The 22,600-nt window shown below is 37.9% G+C and overlaps 1 protein-coding gene across 1 annotated transcript in view; it reads left to right on the plus strand.

Moving 5' to 3' along the window:
• The window catches only part of CNTNAP5 (contactin associated protein family member 5), a 519,494-nt gene that overhangs the window by 270,552 nt on the left and 226,342 nt on the right, over window positions 1–22,600 (plus strand). The window contains exon 5 of the mRNA XM_037060827.1: window positions 21,394–21,597. Coding sequence (XP_036916722.1) covers window positions 21,394–21,597 — 204 coding nt within the window. The remainder of the gene's footprint in view (window positions 1–21,393; window positions 21,598–22,600) is intronic.

A 22,600-nucleotide genomic window follows, 5' to 3' on the forward strand; every position in this document is an offset into this window, starting at 1 on the left:
CCTCACACACTTAAATACTACTCTCTTTTATCTTCTTTGTCCCCCATATTCAACTTCCACCAAGTGCACAGACTGTGTGATTCCCTCCTGATTCTATGTGTTCATAATTGATGCCACTTTTTTCTGAAATACCCTTATTCTCTTTCATCAGAATGCCTCCTAATTGCCATCAAATACCCAGATCAAATGTCACCTCTTTTTAAAGTTTTTCTGACTCCCACACCTAGTCATGTGACACCCTTTTAGGGTTTATGTTTCAATTCTATGCCTTGCCTTGTTAAATTAAAATTAGCCAGTGTTCCGCTCTACTCCCCAGTCTGTTCTTGTAAGGTGGAGATCTTGTCCTGCCTTTCGACTCCTGGGGCCAAGATCAGAGTCTGAAAACTACTGGATGTTCCATCAAGATTTACTGTGTATTTAATTATTTAGACACAAAAACTAGCCAGCCTTATTCATTTTTCAAACTTTTTATTGTATTCTTCAAATGTACAGTGCTGTTTTTAATGGGAGCCTCCTTTATCTTGTACATACATAAACAATTTATAGGTGATAAAATTATGAGCTCATTAGAACCCTCTTTATACATGGGTTTCTTTAATATCTCACACTATTTCCCATTGAATAATTGAAATCATCAGTGATCACAATTCCTAAATTGAAGGTGCTTAGAGCCTCCTAAATCTATTGTGGTATATTGTGTCTTTAAACCTCTAGAAGTAAAGTATATCCCCATTTTCTCTAAATATTTACATTTTTAAATCATATTTCTTGCAAGGCCTTCATTTCCTCTTACAAATGCCAGAATGACTCTTTCCCTTTTTGGGTTCCTGCTGCTTTCACCAGGGGCATCTTTTTTGCCCTGGCCACAATGAAATTTATAGTGAAATATTCCTTTTTGTGTGTTCAGATGTGAACAATGGAAAAAAAAAAAGCCTGCTCCTAAAAAAATGAGTCTTTTAGCAAATACTCTTGTCTTCAAGACAAGAAGATTCCTGTTTCCTCATTTCCAAATGACAGTGGTACTCACTGTTAAGACTGCTATATCATTTTTTAATTACCATGAATATAGCATAAAGCAAATTATCTAACAAATAGTCTGTGCTTAGTGAGAGCTATGCTAATGTAAGTGCATAGCCATAGAGGAAACCCCTGTATTGCCACTAAATGTTTTTTTTGGAGAAATATGAACCATATCCTCTATCAGGCAAGGACACTTCTGACATGCAGGTCCTTGTTTGCTGTTGTTTTCACTTTCATTGTTGTAGGCTCTGGGATCTCAGTTTTCTGTCACCTCCAGGTTCTTTCTTTATGCTCAAAAGTAGAGTCAAATGTGTTCTCCTAATGCATTCTACAAAGATACAATGTCTTCTCCTATTACAATTACTACTGCTAAATAATTCCTTGAAGTGAATAATTCCACAGTAAGCCAAGAACATACTTTTAACCCACTTAAAGATAATTATCCTGAACAAGTTATACCTTCTTCTGGCTGTATGTCAGGTTCATTTTGGCTATGACACATTGCCCATGTACAGATATCTGGCAGCCAAGCTTGCTATAGTATATTCTCATAGTAATAATAGAATATCTCCTTTATCATCATTTTCCTCCTGTGCCAACTCTGTTGTCTACTGACGTATTTGTTTTTTAAGTTTTGCATCTGTGATTCCTCCCTCTAAACAATTAGTCTTTGGTGAAACATGTTCATGCTGGTGAACCAAGTGGATAAAGGACATGGCTCTGCTGTCTCACTGAATTGGAGATACAAAAATGCACACTTAAAAATGCCAAAATAGAATTGTATAAAATAATTTATTTCTTGTAGAAACAACAAAAAACAATGAGGAAATAAGAAGACTCATCCTGAGTTGTGAATCAATTCTTGTCTAAAGAGCCAATATCTTTGCTATTGGTGGCAAGTTTCCCATCTGTGGGGGTGACTTTGCACCCAAGTCCCCCTGTCCACCACGGATGAAAGTAAACACTACCAAGACACGATCTGCTTGGGGTGGAGAGATGGCCAGTTTCTCAGAGGAAAAGAGGCACTGAGCCCCTCCTTCCAGGGGCTTTTATTGAGTTGTAATACACAGGAGTACAGGGTTGCAAGGATCAAACAGTAGATAACATTTCAAAGAAATCTGAGGGCTTAGTCTGAGTCAGAGTCTGGCAAGAAGAGGGTTTGCAGAAATTTTAGGGTTTCCTGCTCAGACCCTTAACATATGAATGAAAACACTCTTAGCAAAGCAGGTGTCACAGAATTTTGAGGGATTCTTTCTTATGCCAGATTTCTCCCCAGGATCCGCTCTAGCAAGGTAAGGAGCTGCACCTCTCCCCAACAGATTTTCATGCTTAAGTGGATTAGAACCAGGAAGCGCTTCTCCCAGAGGACATGGGGACTCAGGCTATGTCATGCAGCCAGTGGGCAAGGGTCTATTGCTCACTCTGTTGCAGCCCCCCGCGTCCTTCCATGGTGGCCTCCCAAGTGGTTGAGTCTGGCTTAGGTTGCCCCTCACTGTGAGGAGACTTACCCGTCATGGATTTCCGACCATGCTTTGGGATGAAACTGAGGCTGTGTTTGCTACCAGAGACAAGCTTTGTCTCTTGTGGCTCACATTCTGGAGATTGCTCACTCATCCTTACCCATGAGAGGTAGTTACAATTCCTGAAACCAGGCAGAGTGGTCCACATCACCCATCAATGAGTTAGCAATTGCCATTAGAAAGGCCACCACTACCATCATCAATATCACCTTCCCTACTGGCATTTTATATGCACAAGATGGTGCAATGCACACTCCAAAACTAATCTTTTAAGATATAAACTTCTATTTTTATGTACTATAGAAATAGAAACAAATTAAATTTATAATAGTGAAGTGACTTTTAAATCAGTAATTTGAATCCTGAGGCAAATATTTCTTCTGAGCTCTAAAAGTATATTTTCATAATATCTCAATTTGATTATGCCATAAATAGCTCCTATTTGTCATATTTCTAAGGGAACTCTTAACCAATTTGTGCCTTCCAACCACACTCATCATTTTTTTCTTGTGGTCTTCCTCATCTCATAAATACTACCAGTTGCCCAAAGCTGACATGATAATCTTTCTTGAATTTTTTTTCTTTCCCTCATTTTGCACAGTAAATCCACTAGCAAGTTCTATCACTATTACTTCTAAAAAACCATCACAATTATATATCCATTTCTTTTCATCTTCACAGCCACCAGCCTTGTTCCATTATGTCTTCTATCACCTTGTTGTTTTAATTCAGCAACCACTTGCAGTTTCTCTTTTAGTCCATTATCTCTGCTACAGTCAGCAGGATCATCATTACATACAGAGTTGAGCCACTTTGTACTAACATTTTTTCAATGGCTTCTTCCTGCCTATAATAACAAAACCAAAGTCTTGTGCATAAAGAACAGGTCCTGTGGGATATATATGGAGAGGGAGAGAAAGAACAAGAGAAAGAGAAGAATGTTAGATAGATGAACGATAGATACAGTCATAAATAGATACGCATCTAATAGTGATTTACATGTTCATTTCACTATGAATTACCTATCTCACTCCCTAGTTTATGAGCTTCGTAAAGTCAAAGATCATATCAACTTAGATGCCCAGTTCTCAACTCAGAAAAAGGACTATTTTAATTAATAGCAATTAAATTTATTGAATCACCTCTGCTTGAACAACCGACGGTCGCCCATGCTTCCCGGCCTTGCGGGGCCTGCACGGGCCCTCTACTTGGGGAATCGCTAGTCGCCCGTGCTTTCCCAGCAGCATGGGGTCTTCCCCAACCCTCGGCTGGGGGAATTGAGAGTCGCCCGGGTGATCCCTGTGGTGCGGGACCTGCACCGGATCTCCAACAGTCTCCGGGAGTCTCCGGCTGCTGACTGGGCCCCTGGAAGAGAGCCACTCACCACCTACATCCCTACTCAGCCTGCACAGACAGGGAAACAAAGGGAGTCAGGCTGTTGCTGATGGTTTGGGAGAATTGTGAGTTGCCCTGTGTGTTCAGCCACAACACAGGGGAAGGTACCCACACAAGCCTAGGAGAACAGGAAAGCCTGGCTGGGAGTGTGCACCCTCATGCCAGACCAGGGCTGGAAAGCCTGGGAGAAAATCCGATCTCAATAGGGCATGGGAGAGAGGAGACAGTCTGAATCTTGGCGGGGGCGGGGGGGGTGGTACCTGGTGAGACCAATTGAGCGTACCAAGGCACAAGAAAAGTCACACTAACAGCCCCTCAGGCTGCTGCAGCTAGTGAGAAAAAAAAAAAAAAAAAAAAAGTTTGACTAGCTGGAAACCAACCAGAAGAGTAGTGGAAGCAGAGAACACCAAGATACCTACAGGAGACTGCACCACTGAATTTCACACGTATCCTACCACAGAAGTTCACATCATAAACTCAGGGTACCAGAACAGATCAATTTAAGAAGCTGAAGCCAACAAGAAGAGCATCACAAACAATGGGAAGACAAAGAAACAATCCCCAAATGAAAGAAAAGGAGGAAGTCTCCGAAAGAATGTTAGATAAAAAAGAGGCAAGCCAACTATCAGATATTGAATTGAAAGCACTGGTTATCAGGAAAATCAAATAGCTTATAACAAGCTACCAGAAACTACAGGAGAGCTAGCTACAATGAACTCTCTGCAAACTATACCAACATGAAAAAAGAAATAGAAACCATCAGCAAAGGCGAAAAGGAAATGAAGAATACAATTTCTGAACTAAAGAACACAGCAGAAGATATGAATGGTAGGATCAATGAGGCGGAAGACAGCATAAGCAAGCTCGAAGACAGGGTGGAAAGAATCTCTCAGACGGACCAAGTAATGGAAAAGAAATTCAGAAAAAATGAGGAGAGTCTAAGAGAAATGCAAGACAATATGAAACGTAATAATATCCGAATAATACGTATAACAGAAGGAGAAGAAGAAGAACAAGAGATAGAAAACCTACTTGAAAGAGTAATAACGGAAAATATTCCTAAGTTGAGGAGAGAGAAAGTCACACGAATCCAGGAATCGCAGAGAGTCCCAGTCAGGTGGAACCCAAAGAGGCCTACTGCAAGACACATCATCATTAAAATGGCAATACTCTAAGACAAAGAGAGAATCCTAAAGGCAGCAAGGGAGAAAAAGGAGGTAATATACAAGAGAGTCCCAATAAGGTTTGCTACTGACTTCTCAATGGAAAGATTCCAAGCAAGAAGGGAATGGCAAGAAATATTCCAAGTAATGAGAAATAGAGGCCTACAACCAAAGCTACTTTATCCAGCAAGGCTCTCCATCAAGATAGAAAGCCAAATAAAGATCTTCCAAGACAAAAAAAGTCTAAAAGAATATGCCTCCACAAAACCAGCTCTACAAGAATTACTAAAAGGGCTGCTTTAAGGAAAGGAAGTAAAAGAGAGAGACAGAGAGGAAGACAGGTAAATAAATGGCAATGAATAAGAACCTTTTAATAATAACCTTAAAGGTAAATGGATTAAATGCACCAATTAAGAGACATAGAATAACTGAATGGTTAAAAAAGTGTGATCCACACATATGCTGACTACAAGAGACCCACGTCAGGTCAAAAGACCACCACAGACTAAAAGTGAAAGGCTGGAAACAAATTTTCCAAGCAAATGGATGAGAAAAAAAAGCCGGGGTAGCAATCCTCATATCACACAAAATAGACTTCAAAAAAGGGGCTATAAAGAGAGACCCAGAAGGTCACTTCATAATACTCAAGGGAAGAATCCACCAAGAAAACATTAACATCATAAATATATATGCACCCAACATAGGAGCACTAAAATATATAAAGAAAATTCTGGAGGACCTCAAGAAAGATATTGACAGCAACACAATTATAGTAGGGGATTTAAACGCCCCACTGTCAAAAATGGACAGATCTTCAAAACACAATATCAACAAAGATATAGCAGCATTAAAATACACTCTAGAAGAAATGGACCTAATTGATATATATAGAGCCCTCCATCCCAAAGAAGCTAAATACACTTTCTTTTCAAATGCACATGGAACATTTTCAAAGACAGATCATTTGATAGGACACAAAACAAGTCTCAACAACTTCAGGAAAATAGAAATCATACCAAGCATCTTCTCTGATAACAAGGGACTGATATCGGAAACCAAACCCACAGGAAAAAAACTAAAACACCCAAAAGCATGGAGATTGAATGGTATGCTATTAAACAATGAATGGGTCAAGATTGAAATTAGGGAAGAAATCAAAAAAATTCTTGAAACTAATGAAAGTGAACTCACATCAACCCAAAACTTATGGGAAACAGTGAAGGCAGTCCGGAAAGGGAAGTTCATAGCAATACAGGCTCACCTAAAGAGGATAGAAACATTTAAAACAAAGAACTTAACCCGATGCCTGCTAGAACTCGAGGACCTACAACAAAGACAGCCCAGAGCAAGTAGAGGGAAGGTAATAACCAAGATCAGAGCAGAACTAAATGACATAGAGACTAAAAGCATAATTCTAAGGATCAATGAATCTAGGAGTTGGTTTTTTGCAAAGATAAACCAAATAGACAAACCTTTAAGTAGGCTCATCAAGAAAATAAGAGAGAAGACCAAAATAAACACAATCAGAAATGAAAGTGGAGAGATTACAACTGATAACAAAGAAATACAAAGGATTGTAAGAAATTACTGTGCAGAACTGTATGCCAAGAAATTTGAAAACCTAGGTGAAATGGACAAATTTCTAGAAAAATATAATCTTCCAAAACTCAATGAAAAAGAAGCAGAAAACTTGAACAGACCAATAACAGCAAATGAAATTGAAACAACAATCAAAAAACTCCAATCACACAAAAGCCCTGGACCAGATGGTTTCACAGGAGAATTCTACAAAGCTTTTAAGGAAGAGCTAACCCCTTTTCTTCACAGACTATTCCAAAAAATCCAAAAGGAAGGAAAACTCCCCAACGTCTTTTATGAAGCCAGCATCATCCTAATTCCAAAGCCAGATAGAGACACAACAAAGAAAGAAAATTACAGGCCAATATCGCTGATGAACATAGACGCTAAAATCCTCAATAAAATATTAGCAAATCGCATCCAACAATACATCAAAAAGATCATACACCACGACCAAGTGAAATTCATCCCAGGGATGCAAAGATGGTTGAATATTCGCAAATCAATCAATGTAATACACCACATAAACAAAAGCAACGACAAAAACCACATGGTCATATCAATAGATGGGGAAAAAGCTTTTGATAAGGTTCAACACTCATTTATGATAAAGGTACTCAGAAAAATGGGAATAGAGGGAGCGTTCCTCAACATAATAAAGGCCATATATAAAAGATCTAAAGCCAACATCATACTCAATGGACAAAAACTAAAAGCTTTTCCACTAGGATCAGGAACAAGACAAGGTTGTCCACTTTCACCACTTCTATTCAATATAGTGTTAGAAGTTCTAGCCACAGCAATCAGACAAGAAAAGGAAATAAAAGGCATCCAAATTGGAAAGGAGGAAACAAAACTGTCATTGTTTGTAGATTACATGATATTGTACAATGAAAACCCTATAGCCTCTACCAAAAAACTGCTGGAACTAATAAATGAATTTGGCAAAACAGCGGGATACAAAGCCAATATCCAGAAATCAAAGGCATTTTTGTATACCAACAATAAAGCAGCAGAAGCAGAAATCAAGAAAAAAATCCCATTCGATATAGCAAAAACAAAAATAAAATATCTGGGAATAAACTTAACAAAGGAGGTAAAAGACCTGTGTTCAGAAAACTACACAACACTGAAGAAAGAAATCAAGGAAGACACAAATAAATGGAAACATGTACCGTGTTCGTGGATTGGAAGAATTAACATCATCAAAATGTCCATACTACCCAAAGCAATTTAGAGATTCAATACAATACCTATTAAAGTAACAAGTGCATATTTCACAGACATAGAACAAGCACTTCAAAAATTTATATGGATCCATAAAAGACCCTGAATAGCAGCCGCAATTTTGGGAAAGAAGAAGAAAGTAGGAGGGATCACAATACCTGATATCAAACTGTATTACAAGGCCACTGTAATCAAAATAGCCTAGTACTGGCACAAAAACAGGCACATAGACCAATGGAATAGAACAGAGAGCCCAGACATAAACCCGACTCTCTACAGTCAATATTCAACAAAGGGGGCAATAACACAAAATGGAGTAAAGACAGCCTTTTCAACAAATGGTGTTGGGAGGACTGGACAGCTACAACAAAAAAATGAAACTCAAGCACCAACTTATACCATACACCAAAATTAATTCAAGGTGGGTAAAAGACTTAAATAAAAGCCATGAAACCATTAAAGCCTTAGAGGAGAGCATTGGCAGGAAAATCTCAGATATTCCACACAACAGTATTTTTACTGATACGTCCCCTAGAGCAAGGGATGTAAAGGAAAGAATAAACAAATGGGATCTCATCAAAACTAAAAGCTTCTGCATGGCTAAGAAAACAGTATCAAGATACAAAGAGAAGCAACTGTTTGGGAAAACATATTTGCCAATGATACCTCGGAAAAGGTTTAATCTCCAAAATATACAAAGAACTCACTCGACTCCACTCAAAGAAGACAAGCAGCCCGATTAAAAAAATGGGCAGAGTACTTGAATAGACATTTCTCCAAGAAGGATATACAGAGGATCCAGAGACACATGAAAAGATGCTCGATATCACTAGCTATCAGAGAGATGCCAATTAAAACCACAATGAGATACCACTTAACACCAGTCAGAATGGCTATCATAAACAAAGAAACAAACAACAAGTGCTGGAGAGTTTGTGGGGAAAAGGAGACCCTAGTTCACTGTTGGTGGGATTGTAGACTGGTACAACCACTATGGAAAATAGTATGGAGTTTTCTAAGAAAACTAAAAATGAACGTGCCTTTTGACCCAGCAATTCCTCTCTTAGGAGTATAACCTAGGAACCCTGAAACACCAATTCAAAAGAACCTATGCACCCTGATGTTCATAGCAGCATAATTCACGATAGCCAAGAGTTGGAATCAACCTAGATGCCCATCAGTAAATGACTGGATCAAAAAGCTCTGGTACATTTACACAATGGAATTCTATGCCGCAGAAAGGAAGAAGGAACTACTACCCTTTGCAACATCATGGATGGAACTGGAAAGCATTATGCTGAGCAAAATAAGCCAGGTGGTGAAAGACAAATACCATATGATATCACTGTTAACAGGTATCTAAACAAAACAAACAAGCAAACAAAGTATGACCAATGACACTCAAATACGGAACAGGCTGACAGGGTCCAGAGTGGAGAGGGGAGAGAATCATAGGGGAAAAGGATTTGGACTCGCATGAACAAGTATAAAGAACACATTGACAATAACTAAGGTTGGGGGATGGAAATAGGAGGGAGGCGAGGAGCATGGGGCGGGAGGTGGGCAGGGTTGGGAATATAAGACAGAAAGCTGTACTTGAACAAGAATTAAATTTAAAAATTAGTTAAAATAAAGAAAAAAAATTATTGAAACAAAAGCTGTGTCCCAAGATGGCACATCCAGTAGGTTTTTGAGACAGGATTTGAACCCAATTCCCTGTTGTTGTTACACTCTTTGCATTCCCACTATATGTCTGAAGGTATACATGGGGAAATTTTATTATCAGGAAATGTTACATTCAACCTTCTAATAACCACATTATTATTTAATTAACAAGACAAAAGTGAGCAATCTACAGTTCTTCAGCATATGTATCTAAAATGTACAGAGATAAAGTTTAGCTATTGTCTAGTCCAGGAGCTCTTGGGCTAGCACACTTCTACTTTTTATCCCTCTCCTGTGTTCTCAAACCTAGCTCTGCATGAGAATACTTGGTGTATATATTTAAGACCTATTCTAACACTACTCCAGCGCAATCATAAATACTCTTCAAGGGCCCCAGCAAAAGTAGTGTTGTTGTTGTTCCTAGGTGATTGCTATATAGAGTCAGAACTTAAAACTATTTTCTCAAAGTGCTCTTCTAATTCTGAGACTCCATTCTAAATCTAAAAATTTATTTTTATATCTGTGATTGCTTATTTTAAGGATTCCCAGTGAAGCATTAAAACACATTTTAACAGTAATATACAATAATGTTAAACATATAGAATCTACACTCAAAAAATTAGAAATGCAAACCAAATTTTATCACCTATTTGTCATGCAATCTTCAAAAATCTTGGGCCCATCGTTTTCACAATTGTTTTCTATGAAAAAACAGGTAAAAATAATGCTCATTGTATATATTCAAGTTGCTTGAAACAGGATATGATGATAAAGTTTCAAAAAGTATTTGTTATGATTATCATTACTTTCATCTAATATTTAAGGTGGTTGTCACATTTCTCTGTTTTTTTCTTCCTTCTTCAGGACCTTATTCCATTAGTACCTCAAAGGAAAGAGGTAAATTTTGTTACACATAAGGTCCAAAAGAGTTCTGATACCTTAAAGAGTCCATCTGGAGACTAGGCTCTGTGGACTTCTGTCTGGGGACTTCTGTTTGAGTTCCTTCAATAATGAAAAGCTAATTAATTTTTAAAACACTGTAAATCCTTATAAGATTTAATGATCTGTTAGGCTTTCCAATCTCCTTTAAAAAAACACAGCCATTATGTTATACCTCAGGTTGCCTTTTATGCAAGAAAAGTAAACGAACAAACATTTTGCTCCTATTTTAATTAAATATTGCCTAGTAGTGCCATCCAAAATTCATTAGCTTCTGAGCTAAAGTGCTAACATTACATTCTTTACCCTGAAAAGTCTCTTTGCCCTCCCAGCTTCAGCTGCCCTCTTTGTGGTTGTTCTCATCATCTGTGGCCATTTATCATACATTGTGGAGGCCATAAAGTGGTAGAGTGCATCTTTGGCTTGCTAAGGCCCATATGGCCTCATTACAGGGAACCTCAAAAGGCCACATTTGAAAACACTGGAGAAAACATGGGGGCAAGATGGCAGCTGTCATACCTCAGACTTGGAGACCCCAATGTGAACTTTGAATCCTATCCCACATATCATAGCATTTTATAGTTGGAAAAACAACTAAAATCATCCTCTGTGATTATTTTATTTTATTGGTGAGGATACTGAGGTACAGAAATGTTTTTAAATTAGCTTAGTCAAATAATGCAATATGCCTACTATTCTTTCTTAGTTCATGTAGAAAAACCTAATTTTTCCTACGAAGAGACAAATATACATATACATGTGCAATGAAAGGATAAGAGAAATATTTTTAGTTTGTTGAGAATATGAAAGTGTTTTCAGCAGGGAATCAATTCATTCATAAGCCTTTCTGCTAGGCTGTGGAGATACAGAAATAAATAAGACAACCTCTGCTCTTTAGGAGCCCAAAGGTTGTTACAGGTATGAAAGGCAGATATAAATTCTTGTAGTGGAGGTTGAGGAAACCAACTCTTATCTAAGGCTAGCAGAGGAGGAGGAAATCCACAGCTAATAGTTTTTCCTGATGGATTAATGTGCGTGAGTTATCTGACTATATGGCTCTGACTCTCATAGCCCATATGCTAATAGTGGTGATTTTAGAGAAAACCTTGAAAGGGGAAATGACTTAATAAACACTTTACTCAGTGGTGGCTTTCCACACAATGCCAAAGCCTTTGTTTCCTACATCATGTTTTATATTTACTCTGTTGAAATGGTCACTGAAGTTATTTATTGGTATTCTTCCTATGGAGCTCTAGCAATAAGTTCTGTATATTTTGCCCAGGTAGAATTATTAACAAAGAATGTTCAATTTTTCCCAAATATAAAACCATGCCAAATCTTTTATTCCCAGAAAAAAATGGTAACTAGTCTTGGGGGGGGGGGGGATTGCAATTATCTTCTCCATTTTTGACATTGCTATTTAAATGAAACATCTTTCCAGGGAGCAATTGTTTATTATGGCTGAGGACCACTGATAGTTTTCTGAAACAGGGAGCTGTTCATAATTGTGTTATGCCATTTTCATTGACTGCTCAGTGTCAACTTTTACCTTGATCATTCTTTCTGTGAACTGGTGAATGGATTTGTGAAACATTATCCCCTTCATGAAAGCTTCTGGTAGCCTGTCTGTACCTCTCTAGGGGTGATCAGCCATTTCCCAAGTTGCACTTTTCACTTGGGTGACCATATGTCCAATCTAGCCCATGCCACTGTCCGGTTTAATAATCTAGAGCTTCCTAATCAGTCACACAAATTTTTAATGTGCTGAAAGACATCTACAAACCTAAGGTACCTAAAAAAGATAGACATTATATGTCTCACTGTAAGAGCAAAAACGACTACATGCTAAAGCTAGGGTTGGAATTCAAAGCTTTTATTATTTTTTTTCTATGACTGTTTTTCTGTGTTGTCTCCTTGCCAGCTATCCTGTTTCTCAACGGTTGTCATACAGAAAAATGTCAGAAATTTCTGTAAGAAAACCTATTTTTAGGATGTGTCACTATTGTCTTTAGGAACTTACATTATTTATGTAGTTTATCTGAGGTTATTGACTTTTGATAAGGCCTGGAAAAGTTGCAGAACTGGTGGAGGATCTATGCATATTTGAACGGACTGCAGAAACATTTGTGGTTTGTGGATTGCTAGCCAAAGACCTTGAGTATTCGGTGCAAATGTATGGTTTTAATAATTATGATTTTTCTTATATAGTATATTATGAAAGAAACTTCAACTGTAATTGTATCAAAAATCATGTTTACTGTGAGCAACTGAAGAATCTGAGTGGGACCACTTGCCTCAGTGTGAAGCAATAATTTCTCTATCAATGCTGAGCTTCAGCTTCCCAGCCAGTGAGAAGTGTGCACTCCGTGTCACCAACCCACACGAGACCCCTTCTCAGCTCACCTGGGGATTTGAGCTTGGAATCATTTATTCAGTAGAACCCTTTTCTCAGCTGGTTTTCTGACAAGCTACTAACATCCATCAAATATATCAGAATATGTCTCCAGAATTATTTTTTTTCTCAGAAAACAAGGTATGACAGCTGGGTCAGCAATTATGAACTCAGTGGGAAGTAAACCAGCACTGGAAGTTTTCAGTGCCACTGGGATACAGGGGAGCACCTGCTTGATTATCCCAACCTACAAGGAGAGGTTTGCAAGCTGTAGGAACTGCCTTTAACCTGAAAACTTCTTGGGTTCACAGTTGACTTATATTTTATATTTTAGAAAAACCTGCCAATATATGACCATATTAACAAGCCAAAAATTGAATTGAATTGAGTTTATAATACTGAGGTTCTAAAAATGTATTTTGAGAAGGAGGGAGAAATTGCCCATCCAAGAAGTGAATCTCTTAACAGCTGGTTTCTGGGTGGCACTGTTGATGAGTTAAGGAACTCTGATGAGTGGTCAATGTGGCAGGATGAGGAAAAGTACAACCAAACACCAGAAGGGTCCGCAACCTTGTTAAAACACAGAAACTGGAACAGAGTAATTCCAGTGAGGACCTGGACAAGTAGCCAAGAGTGAGAAGCAGGGTGGACAAATAAGTAACCAAGGTAAATTTTTTGAAAACCAGACTTGATGATGTGCTTTCCCTACTTTACATACATTGATAATTGTTTCTCTACTGACTTCAGAGTTACATTAAAACCTCAGAGTTACATTTAAAGGACCCTCTATCATAAAACTCCCCACCCTGTCTCCACTCTCTTGACTCTCTCTGCCCTGGGATCCTGTGCTTTAGTGAAGAGGTTCTCTAACATCAGTAAATATCAGGATCACATACAGTGTACAATAGCACACAGGTGGCTGGGACCCAATCCCAGAGTTTCTTATTCCATTGGTCTCTGATGGGGTCCCAAATCCTGCACTTCTGAAAGGCTCCCTGCAGATATCCAGTATGCTGGTGCAGAGAGCACACTTCTAGAGCAACACCTCTAGCGTGTCTGAGTCCTTATAGATTGAGATCTGTCCTTGTACTCTTTCCCCCATGCTTGGAATGGAGGCTTCTGCCTTCTGCTGGCTGGATGTGTAATTGCGTCATGCTGCTCTCTTCACCATAGCCATTTGGAGCTGGGAACTCTTCTGAATTTATTACTCTTGGTGTGTGCTGAATATGGGCTCCGTATGCTGAGAGGGTTCAATAAAGGTTCAAATGAGAAAATATCTGACTGAAGTAAGACCACAAAAGTCAACCAGGATGGGGGTTCAAGCTTACTGGAGATAGGATAGGGACTGCATTGCATATCTACCCACAAATAGCCTCTCAAGTATGTGTGTGGTTTCCATTTCCCTCCCAGAAGCAGCCACTTTTCTGAGTGAACTTGGTCTCAGAAGGAGCAAGCAGAAAAGAGAAGAAACCACTGGGAAATTCAAATCAACTTTTAAGAAAAAGAAAACTTCCTGTTCAAAGTTATTTTCTTATACACTTGGCATCTCCTTTCTTATGCACACACACACACTCACTCAGGGCCCAGCGCATGTCTGATTCTCACTGCCTGAGGTCAGAGGCAGCCTCACTGTACACAGGAGGTAATTCTCACCAATCCCCCATTTTTTTAATGAGGGAATGTGTATTGCTGGGTGTCAAACACCCATCTCCATGTGTAGTTTTCAGGCAGGTACACTATCACTGTGCTTTGACATCTCTGTTTTGTAAGTGGGGAAAATACAGACACTGCAAGGCTGATAAGAACATTAAATTAGGCAAATACATTAATTCCTTTTTCCCCTAAAAAAATGGGTTACTCAGTTCAGAGTAACTATCTCTATGACTGGCTTAGAGAGGATGTAGAAGAAAATTAAAAAAGCAATATTTAATTTTTTTGGTACTTTTGGTTCCCTAAACCTACTTTCAGAAGTGCTCACCCACTTTCCCATCTGCCAATAGAAGCCTATTTCTACTCTTTACACACCTTCCCACAAATTTTTCTTTGTTTTGTTTTCTTCTTTTTGTGTGTCATTGAAGATAGTCCTCTTTCAAGATAATTGTAAAACATGAATGAAGATGCTGATGTCCATAAAAAATAACAAAGCCCCATGCCCCAACTTAAGTACCAAACCAGAGGATCAGGGCAAATTGTGTATAGTAATATCTAATATGGAAAAACAGAATATAATAGAATTGTTTTTCTTAACAGCAACATTACAAAAATTTGAGTAATTATTCTTATCATTTTAAAGTGATAATATTTTATCATTTTTTATCATTGTTTTATCCAAGTGAAATTGAGAATGCTATTTCACATTGTTTCAGTGCCTGGGGAAAACATTACATATTCGGCTGGGGAAAACCTTAATTCTTTTTTAAAGTGTATTTTTTGGAAAAATGCATTTTGTTAATCCTTTGTTTTTCCATTTGTGAAACAGTTGATGCATTTTGTGTATGACTTAATTAACATTGCAAAGATCTCTAGGCCATTTGCCTGACTTCTGTTAGAGGCAAAGCTTTTCTCATTAGCTGTTGTTCACATTAAGAGGGTAGATTCCACTTTTGCCAGACTGATTGTGTGCTCTCCAAAGGGGCTTCCCACCTCTACACAAGTGAGCATATGTGAGCAATGCAGGTATCACCTCCCAAGTGGTTATGGAGTGGGGGCAGGTGATGTCTCAGGAAATCAGGGACAATCAGCAGCATCATGCTTGGGCATTGGAAGCTCACTAGGTTGCTAAGTCATTTCACAGGTGTTTCTGCACAACACAGTGATCTGACTTAATGAAGCGGTTAATACACAAGTGGCCATGCCCTCATGGGATGCACTGTCATGCTGGAGAAATGGACTAAAACAGATCAGGGAACAACCATGTATCAAATTCCAACTGGGAGGTGAATTAGGAAGAAAGTAGATGACACTTAGAAGAAGGAAACTAATGGGAGAAACCTGTTAGGGAAAGGAACAAGACGCAGAGCTGAGCATCAGAACATTGGAGAGAAAGGCACAGTACTTGGAGAGTGCTCGGCACAGTCAAAGCAGGGGTAAGCCTAAAGTGATATGTTGAATTTCTAATTCTACCACTTGCTAATGATGTATTTTTCATCTTTGGTACCATAGTTTCCCCATTTGTAGGACAGTAATAATAACAGTATGCTCCTCATAGGGTATCTAAATGGGTCAAACAAGTTCATGCACAAACAACATTTAGAGAATTCCAGGGTTCATGATGTACATTTTGTGGATATTACTAACCCCCTCACTCCACTTATGCACATTCACATGACTCACACACCCTGAGTGCAGCATGCAGGAGGAGAGTCAGGGTTGGGAAGACAATTAGCAGATGAGGTGGGAAAGGAATACAGAGACCAATCCTGGTGAGTTTTAGAGATTTGATATATTTTTAATTCAGAGAAGTTTACTGAAGGATTTCAACAAAGAGGATGTGTGATGTTGCTTACATTTTATAAAAATGAGAGAATGTGTCAGAAGGAGGTGATGGAGGTGATGGTTGAATCAGGAAGGGTAGCTATGAGGTTATTTTGAGAATATGGAAGGTGATGATGAGGGATTGATTGCATGCCTGCTCAGTGTGATGTGAAGGATACTGAACCCCAAACTCAAACAAAATTTCTTCACATCATGTTCTTCATATTGTCTTTATAGCATGCTTCAAATCTTTGCTACTCCAGTACTTCCTTTGGATTAGGGACTGAAATGTTAATGAGTCACTAGTCATTTCCAAGTGTGAGTTTTATATCATTCTCACAATGACATTTAGGGGTGGTTTCGCCTTAGCTCTATTTTACGGATAGGAACATTGAAGCTCTGGGATGTCAAACAGTTGCCTCAAATTCACCTGCCAGGAGGTAACAAAACCAGAATTAAAACCCTGGCCTGTAGATTTCAATTGCTAAACCAGAACAACATTTTCTTTGTTCCTGTTTTGTCCATTGTCTATGTTTCCTTAAGATCTCATAGCAAGATAGAGATGTATATTTTTAGAGACATAGATAACCTATGTCACTAAAATCTATATCATTAATTTTGTCTATAGATTAACTAGACATTTGAGGAAAGATCTACATGGAAGTAGATCTTAAATGCTGTGATGAATTGAGATCGAGAGTAGATAATATATTAGAGTGGAGAGTGAAAGAGTCAGGGCACTGCAGACCTAGATACAGGGCACAAAATGTGTCTTCTAAGCAGTAGTAAAGTATATGTTTATTCATGGGAGCACTTGTCCCAGTCTCATACGTAGCATATGAACTTTTTGTTCCCATAGTACCAGTTGATTTCTATTTTATAACATGATGCCTTAGCCTCATTGCCCACAAATTGCACATGCTATGTCCACTCACTTCCCACTATAGCTGTTAAGGACCCCATTCCAGACCCAGAGTCTGGTGCAGTGGAAGAGGGAAAGCAATCAGAAGAGAGAATGCAGACCCAATATACAGATGAAGAATTTCAACTGGAGTTTGAGAAGCTAAAATGTGGCAGTATGGGAAACTTGAGGCCTACTTGACATCCCTTGGGCTGTGAATCATTGACTCCAAAAGAGAAAAATACAGTCATTTTGCATGAGAAGATAGAGTATCTGCTACTAGGATGGACTGAATAAGAACTAAATCCCTCTAGTTGACCCACTCAATATTAATATGCCTACTGTTATTGATTTAACATAAATAGTGTGCCACACATGATGGTATCAATTTATATGTATTATCACTTTATATGTATTAGCATATTAATTCTTACATCAGTGTTGTCTGAAAGATGTAAATTACCCCATTGTATAAAATCAAGTCTTAGAGAGGTAGAGTTGCCCAAGTTGACCCAGTTAACAAGCTATGGCTACTGTATTTTAAAACTCTTGATATGATATGCACACTATGATCCTCATTGTTCCATGATTGTTGAGTTTGCTGCCTGCAGTCTCCATCTGGTTTGAGTAAAGTTTTGTTCAAGGAACAGGTCTAGGGCACTGACAAGGAGATCGGGGGACAGTATGAAAGCAATGGGTTGTTTGTGGAAATCTCTGTGTGTCCAGACTATTTATTTTTAGGGTCTAGACAGTCATCAGCAAACTTTCAGTTAGAAATACTCTACTCCTAGGGAATAAATTATAAGATTGTATTTTAAAACTAAATATAATAAAAGTATGATTTTATTTTTATTTCAGAAATCTAATTTTACAAATAATATTTCTAGGTCCTCAGTAAAAAATTCATAATGAATCACTGCAGATACTCAAGCTGCAAATTTTAATTTTTTGGTGAATAATTAAAAATTGAGTATTTTCAAGTAATTAGTTTCAAATAAGACAAAGTCCACCCCCTCCAAATACCTACTCACCACCATCTCACTCACATAAGATAGCATATAGTGAATCTGTTTCAAGTTATAATTAGCCTAATTTTTCTATCATAAAAGCAATAAATTTAATTATGAAGCATTCATAATTTAAAAATAAAAATAATGTGAAAATGTACAATAACATCTCCCAAATAGAGTCCTTACTAACTTATTTTTAAAGACATTTTAGATTCACATCAAAATTTACAGTTTTTATATACTGCTGACTGAAAATATGCATCCTCATCTGTTATTAGCACCCCCAAACAAAAAGGTACATTTTTTACCACTGATGAACTTAAACTGATACATCATAATTATTCAAAATTTATAGTTTTCATTACCACTCACACTTGGTGATGTACATTCTGTGTGTTTGATGAATATATTAACATATCCATTACTATGGTGTCATGCAGAATATTTTCACTACCCTAAAAATTGTGTATACTTTGCCTATGAATACCTCCTCCCCAATCTGTGGCAGCCATGCTCTTTTTATTTTTACCATATTTTTGGCTTTTTCAGAATATTATATAGTTGGAAACATACAGCATGTAGCCTGTTCAGATTGGCTTCTTTCACTTTGTGATATACATTTGATTTTCTTCCATGTCTTAGTATAGCTTGGTAGTTTATTTTTTGTGGATAAATTATATTCCATTGTCTGGATATATCATAGTTTATTTATTCATCCCCTACAGAAGAACATCTCAGTTGCTTCCAAAATTTTTAAATTGTAAATAAAGCTGTTTTAAACATCTGTGTCAGGTTTTTGTTTAGACATCAGTTTTCAACTCCTTTTGATAAATACCAAAGACTGTGAATGATGGATGGTATGGTAGGAGTATATTTAGCTTTTTAAGAAACTGCCAAACTATCTTTCAAAGTGCCTGTACCATATTGTGCTCCCACCAGCAATGAATGAGTATCCCTGGTGTTCCATATCCTCACTAACATTGGGTATTATCAGCAATCCAAATTTAAGTATGTAGAGATATCTCATTGTCTTAATTTACATTTCCCTAATGGCATATGGGTGTGGAGAATATTTTTATATTCTTATTTCCATCTGTATACATTCCTTAATGAGGTAAAACCCTTCTAAAATCCCTCTAAAAATTTGGTCATACAATAGATAGATTTTACACATCCACAATCTAAATGTATCTAAATTACAATTACTTGACCTTCTTTTGCTTTAAATAATAAATAAACATTTTTGTATATAAAAACTAAAATAGTAATTGTCACTGGCACAAGATAAAGGGAGAGATGAAAACGATGCAATATATTTTCCCTCTGTTTTAAAATACCAAGTTTTTCTCATTGCATGTGAGTATTCTTTTCCACCGAAAGCAGGAAAAAATCTCAGAATCCTCAACACAGGGTAGTTGAAAGACAGTACAATTCAGTCGGAGTTGAATAAGACTATTTTTATCTCTAACCTTGGTCCTGAGAGGAGTAGATCAAGCAGCTCCAACTATCAAGCAAAGTAACAAGAAAGAAAAATTATGAGATTACATTAATTATTACATTCTGGCATCTGACTGAATGTAGGTACTTATGGCACTCTCTCATCCTGTCCCTTCAAAAAAGAAATGACATAACAAAAAAAATGGAACATAATCAACAAAAGAAAAAATATATAGCCAGAGACATTGAAATTAAGAATAATCTAACAATAGCCAGAGGTGAAGGGGGAGGACACAGTGGGGGATAGGTTTTCAGGAGCTACTATAAAGAACACATGGACAAAATCAAGGGGTAGGGTGGAAGCAAGGAAAGAAGATGGGTTTGGCTGGGGTGCGGGGGAAGTGGTGGGAAGAAAATGCAGACAACTGTAATTGAACAACAAAGAAGTAATTTTTACAAAATGACATATCACTAATGAGAGGTTTTGGTTCTAGGATGGCAATCAATTCACACTTTAACTCAGTGTGTGGTGGTTACTTGTACTTAAATTATTCCCCCATATCTAATTAGGATGGGTCTAGTTTATATACCTCCCTTTAAAACAACAGGTCCTTCCAGATGTCAAAAACATGCATATACAAAGAACTCACAGGACTTCACTCTAAGAAGACAACTAACCCAATTAAAAAATGGGGAAAGGACTTGAACAGACACTTCTGCAAGGAGGATATACAGAGGATCCAGAGACACATGAAAAGATGCTCAATATCACTAGCTATCAGAGAGATGCAAATTAAAACTACAATGAGATACCACTTTACACCAGTCAGAATGGCTATCATAAACAAAACAATATACAACAAATGTTGGAGAGGGTGTGGGGAAAAGGGGACTCTGGTCCACTGTTGGTGGGATTGCAGACTGGTACAACCATTATGGAAAACAGTATGGAATTTTCTCAGAAAACTAAAATTGGACTTGCCTTTTGACCCAGCAATTCCACTGCTAGGATTGTATCCTAAGAACCCTAAAACACCAATCCCAAAGAACCTATGCACCCCAGTGTTCATAGCAGCACAATTTACAATAGCCAAGAGTTGGAAGCAACTTAGGTGCCCGTCAGTAAATGAATGAATCAAAAAACTATGGTACATATACACAATGGAATTTTATGCTGCAGAGGGAAAGAAGGAGTTCCTACCTTTTGCAACAACATGGATGGAACTGGAAAGCATTATGCTGAGTGAAATAAGCCAGGTGTTGAAGGACAAAGACCATATGATCTCACCTCTAACAGGAAGCTAAACAACAAAACAAACAAGCAAGCAAAATATAACCAAAGACTCTGAAATAGAGAACAGGCTGACAGTGACCAGAGGGGAGAGGGGAGGGAATTTCAGGGGAAATAAGGGAGGGATTTAGAGGAACCTATATAAAGGATACATGGACAACAACTGAGAAGGATGGAAATGGGAGGGAGGGGGGAGGATGGGGGGTGGGGTGGGATGGGAGTAATAGACAGAAAACTGTACTTGAAAAATAATTAAATAAAAAAATTGGGAAAAAAACATGCATATACAATGGACAACAACTAAGCTGGGAAGGAAGCGTAGAAATTATGAGGATATACATTGATTTTTCTCTCCTCTTCTTTTTTATTTTTTGTGCCCAGAATCAGATGTTGCAGATTTTGATGGCAGAAGCTCTCTTCTGTACAGGTTCAATCAGAAGCTGCTGAGCACTCTAAAAGATGTGATATCTCTGAAGTTCAAGAGCATTCAAGGAGATGGTGTTCTTTTCCACGGAGAAGGTCAACGTGGAGACCACATCACCCTGGAGCTCCAGAAAGGGAGGCTCGCCCTGCATCTCAGTTTGGGTAAGGTCAAGTTAACCTCTGCTCAGACACCTACAGAAAACTTTTTTTTTTTTGTAGCAAGTTCTAGTTTCTAATCCTCCTAGTGTATGAGGTGGAAGTTTATAAAGCACAGTACAAGTGATGTATTTCTTTTATTCCTGTTGGAGAAGAAAACTGCCCTGTTTTGAAATGGTCAAGCCATAGATGACATTATTTGAAATGAGATCATATTGGTAGGTAAGGAGATATATATGCTAATTGCTGGGATTTATTTTGTTTGGTTATTCATTTATTTGCTTATTATCTACCTGTATGTCTTTTTATGTTTTTTAAAAGTAATTGAGTAAGTTTAAACACACACTCATGTTCACATATTATAATGAGTCTTGCTCGCAATACTTCATTTGGTACATTTGGTACATTTATGAAAGGAAAGTTCCAGGAGAAAAAATGAAAAAGAACATGTTACTTTCTTTAGTTTTTTTTGTTATTGTTTGTTTGTTTTGTTTTTAGGGAGGAGATGTCATGTATATAAGGAAAGTGTAAGTTTCTGGGCATTCTTGTGTCTTTTTATGATGGGTACTGCTTTCTTTAGGTGTCCTGGCTGCCCCACAGTGAGCTTGAAACTTGTCAGATGCATGCTAATTTAGTACAGAATACCCTCCAATCTTCTGCACATTGAGGACATAAACCTCTTGCTGTGGGTTGGTGCCTATAATGGACTGTTTTACCTCAAGCAGGTCTTCATTTCACTGTAATCCTCTTCCTATCCCAAAGGAAGAAAGAGGGGGGTTCCCTATCCTTTATGTGATCAAAGGCACTTTTGGAGGAAGGGTGAGACAACTGCAGGAGGCAAGGAGCAGAATTATGAAAGATTCAAAGGCAAATCAAAAAGGAAATTATAAAGAGAGCCAAATGGATCAAAGAAGAAGTGACTGTTTTATATGACAATGATTCCCTGCCACCCATTTGATATTTATTTTTTCCACATTTTTATCTTTTGCTTTATTTGTTTAAGTTTCCC

The sequence above is a fragment of the Sturnira hondurensis genome, unplaced genomic scaffold, assembly GCF_014824575.4.
Source record: "Sturnira hondurensis isolate 20B ecotype Veracruz unplaced genomic scaffold, ASM1482457v3 Scaffold0012541, whole genome shotgun sequence".
NCBI lineage: Eukaryota > Metazoa > Chordata > Mammalia > Chiroptera > Phyllostomidae > Sturnira > Sturnira hondurensis.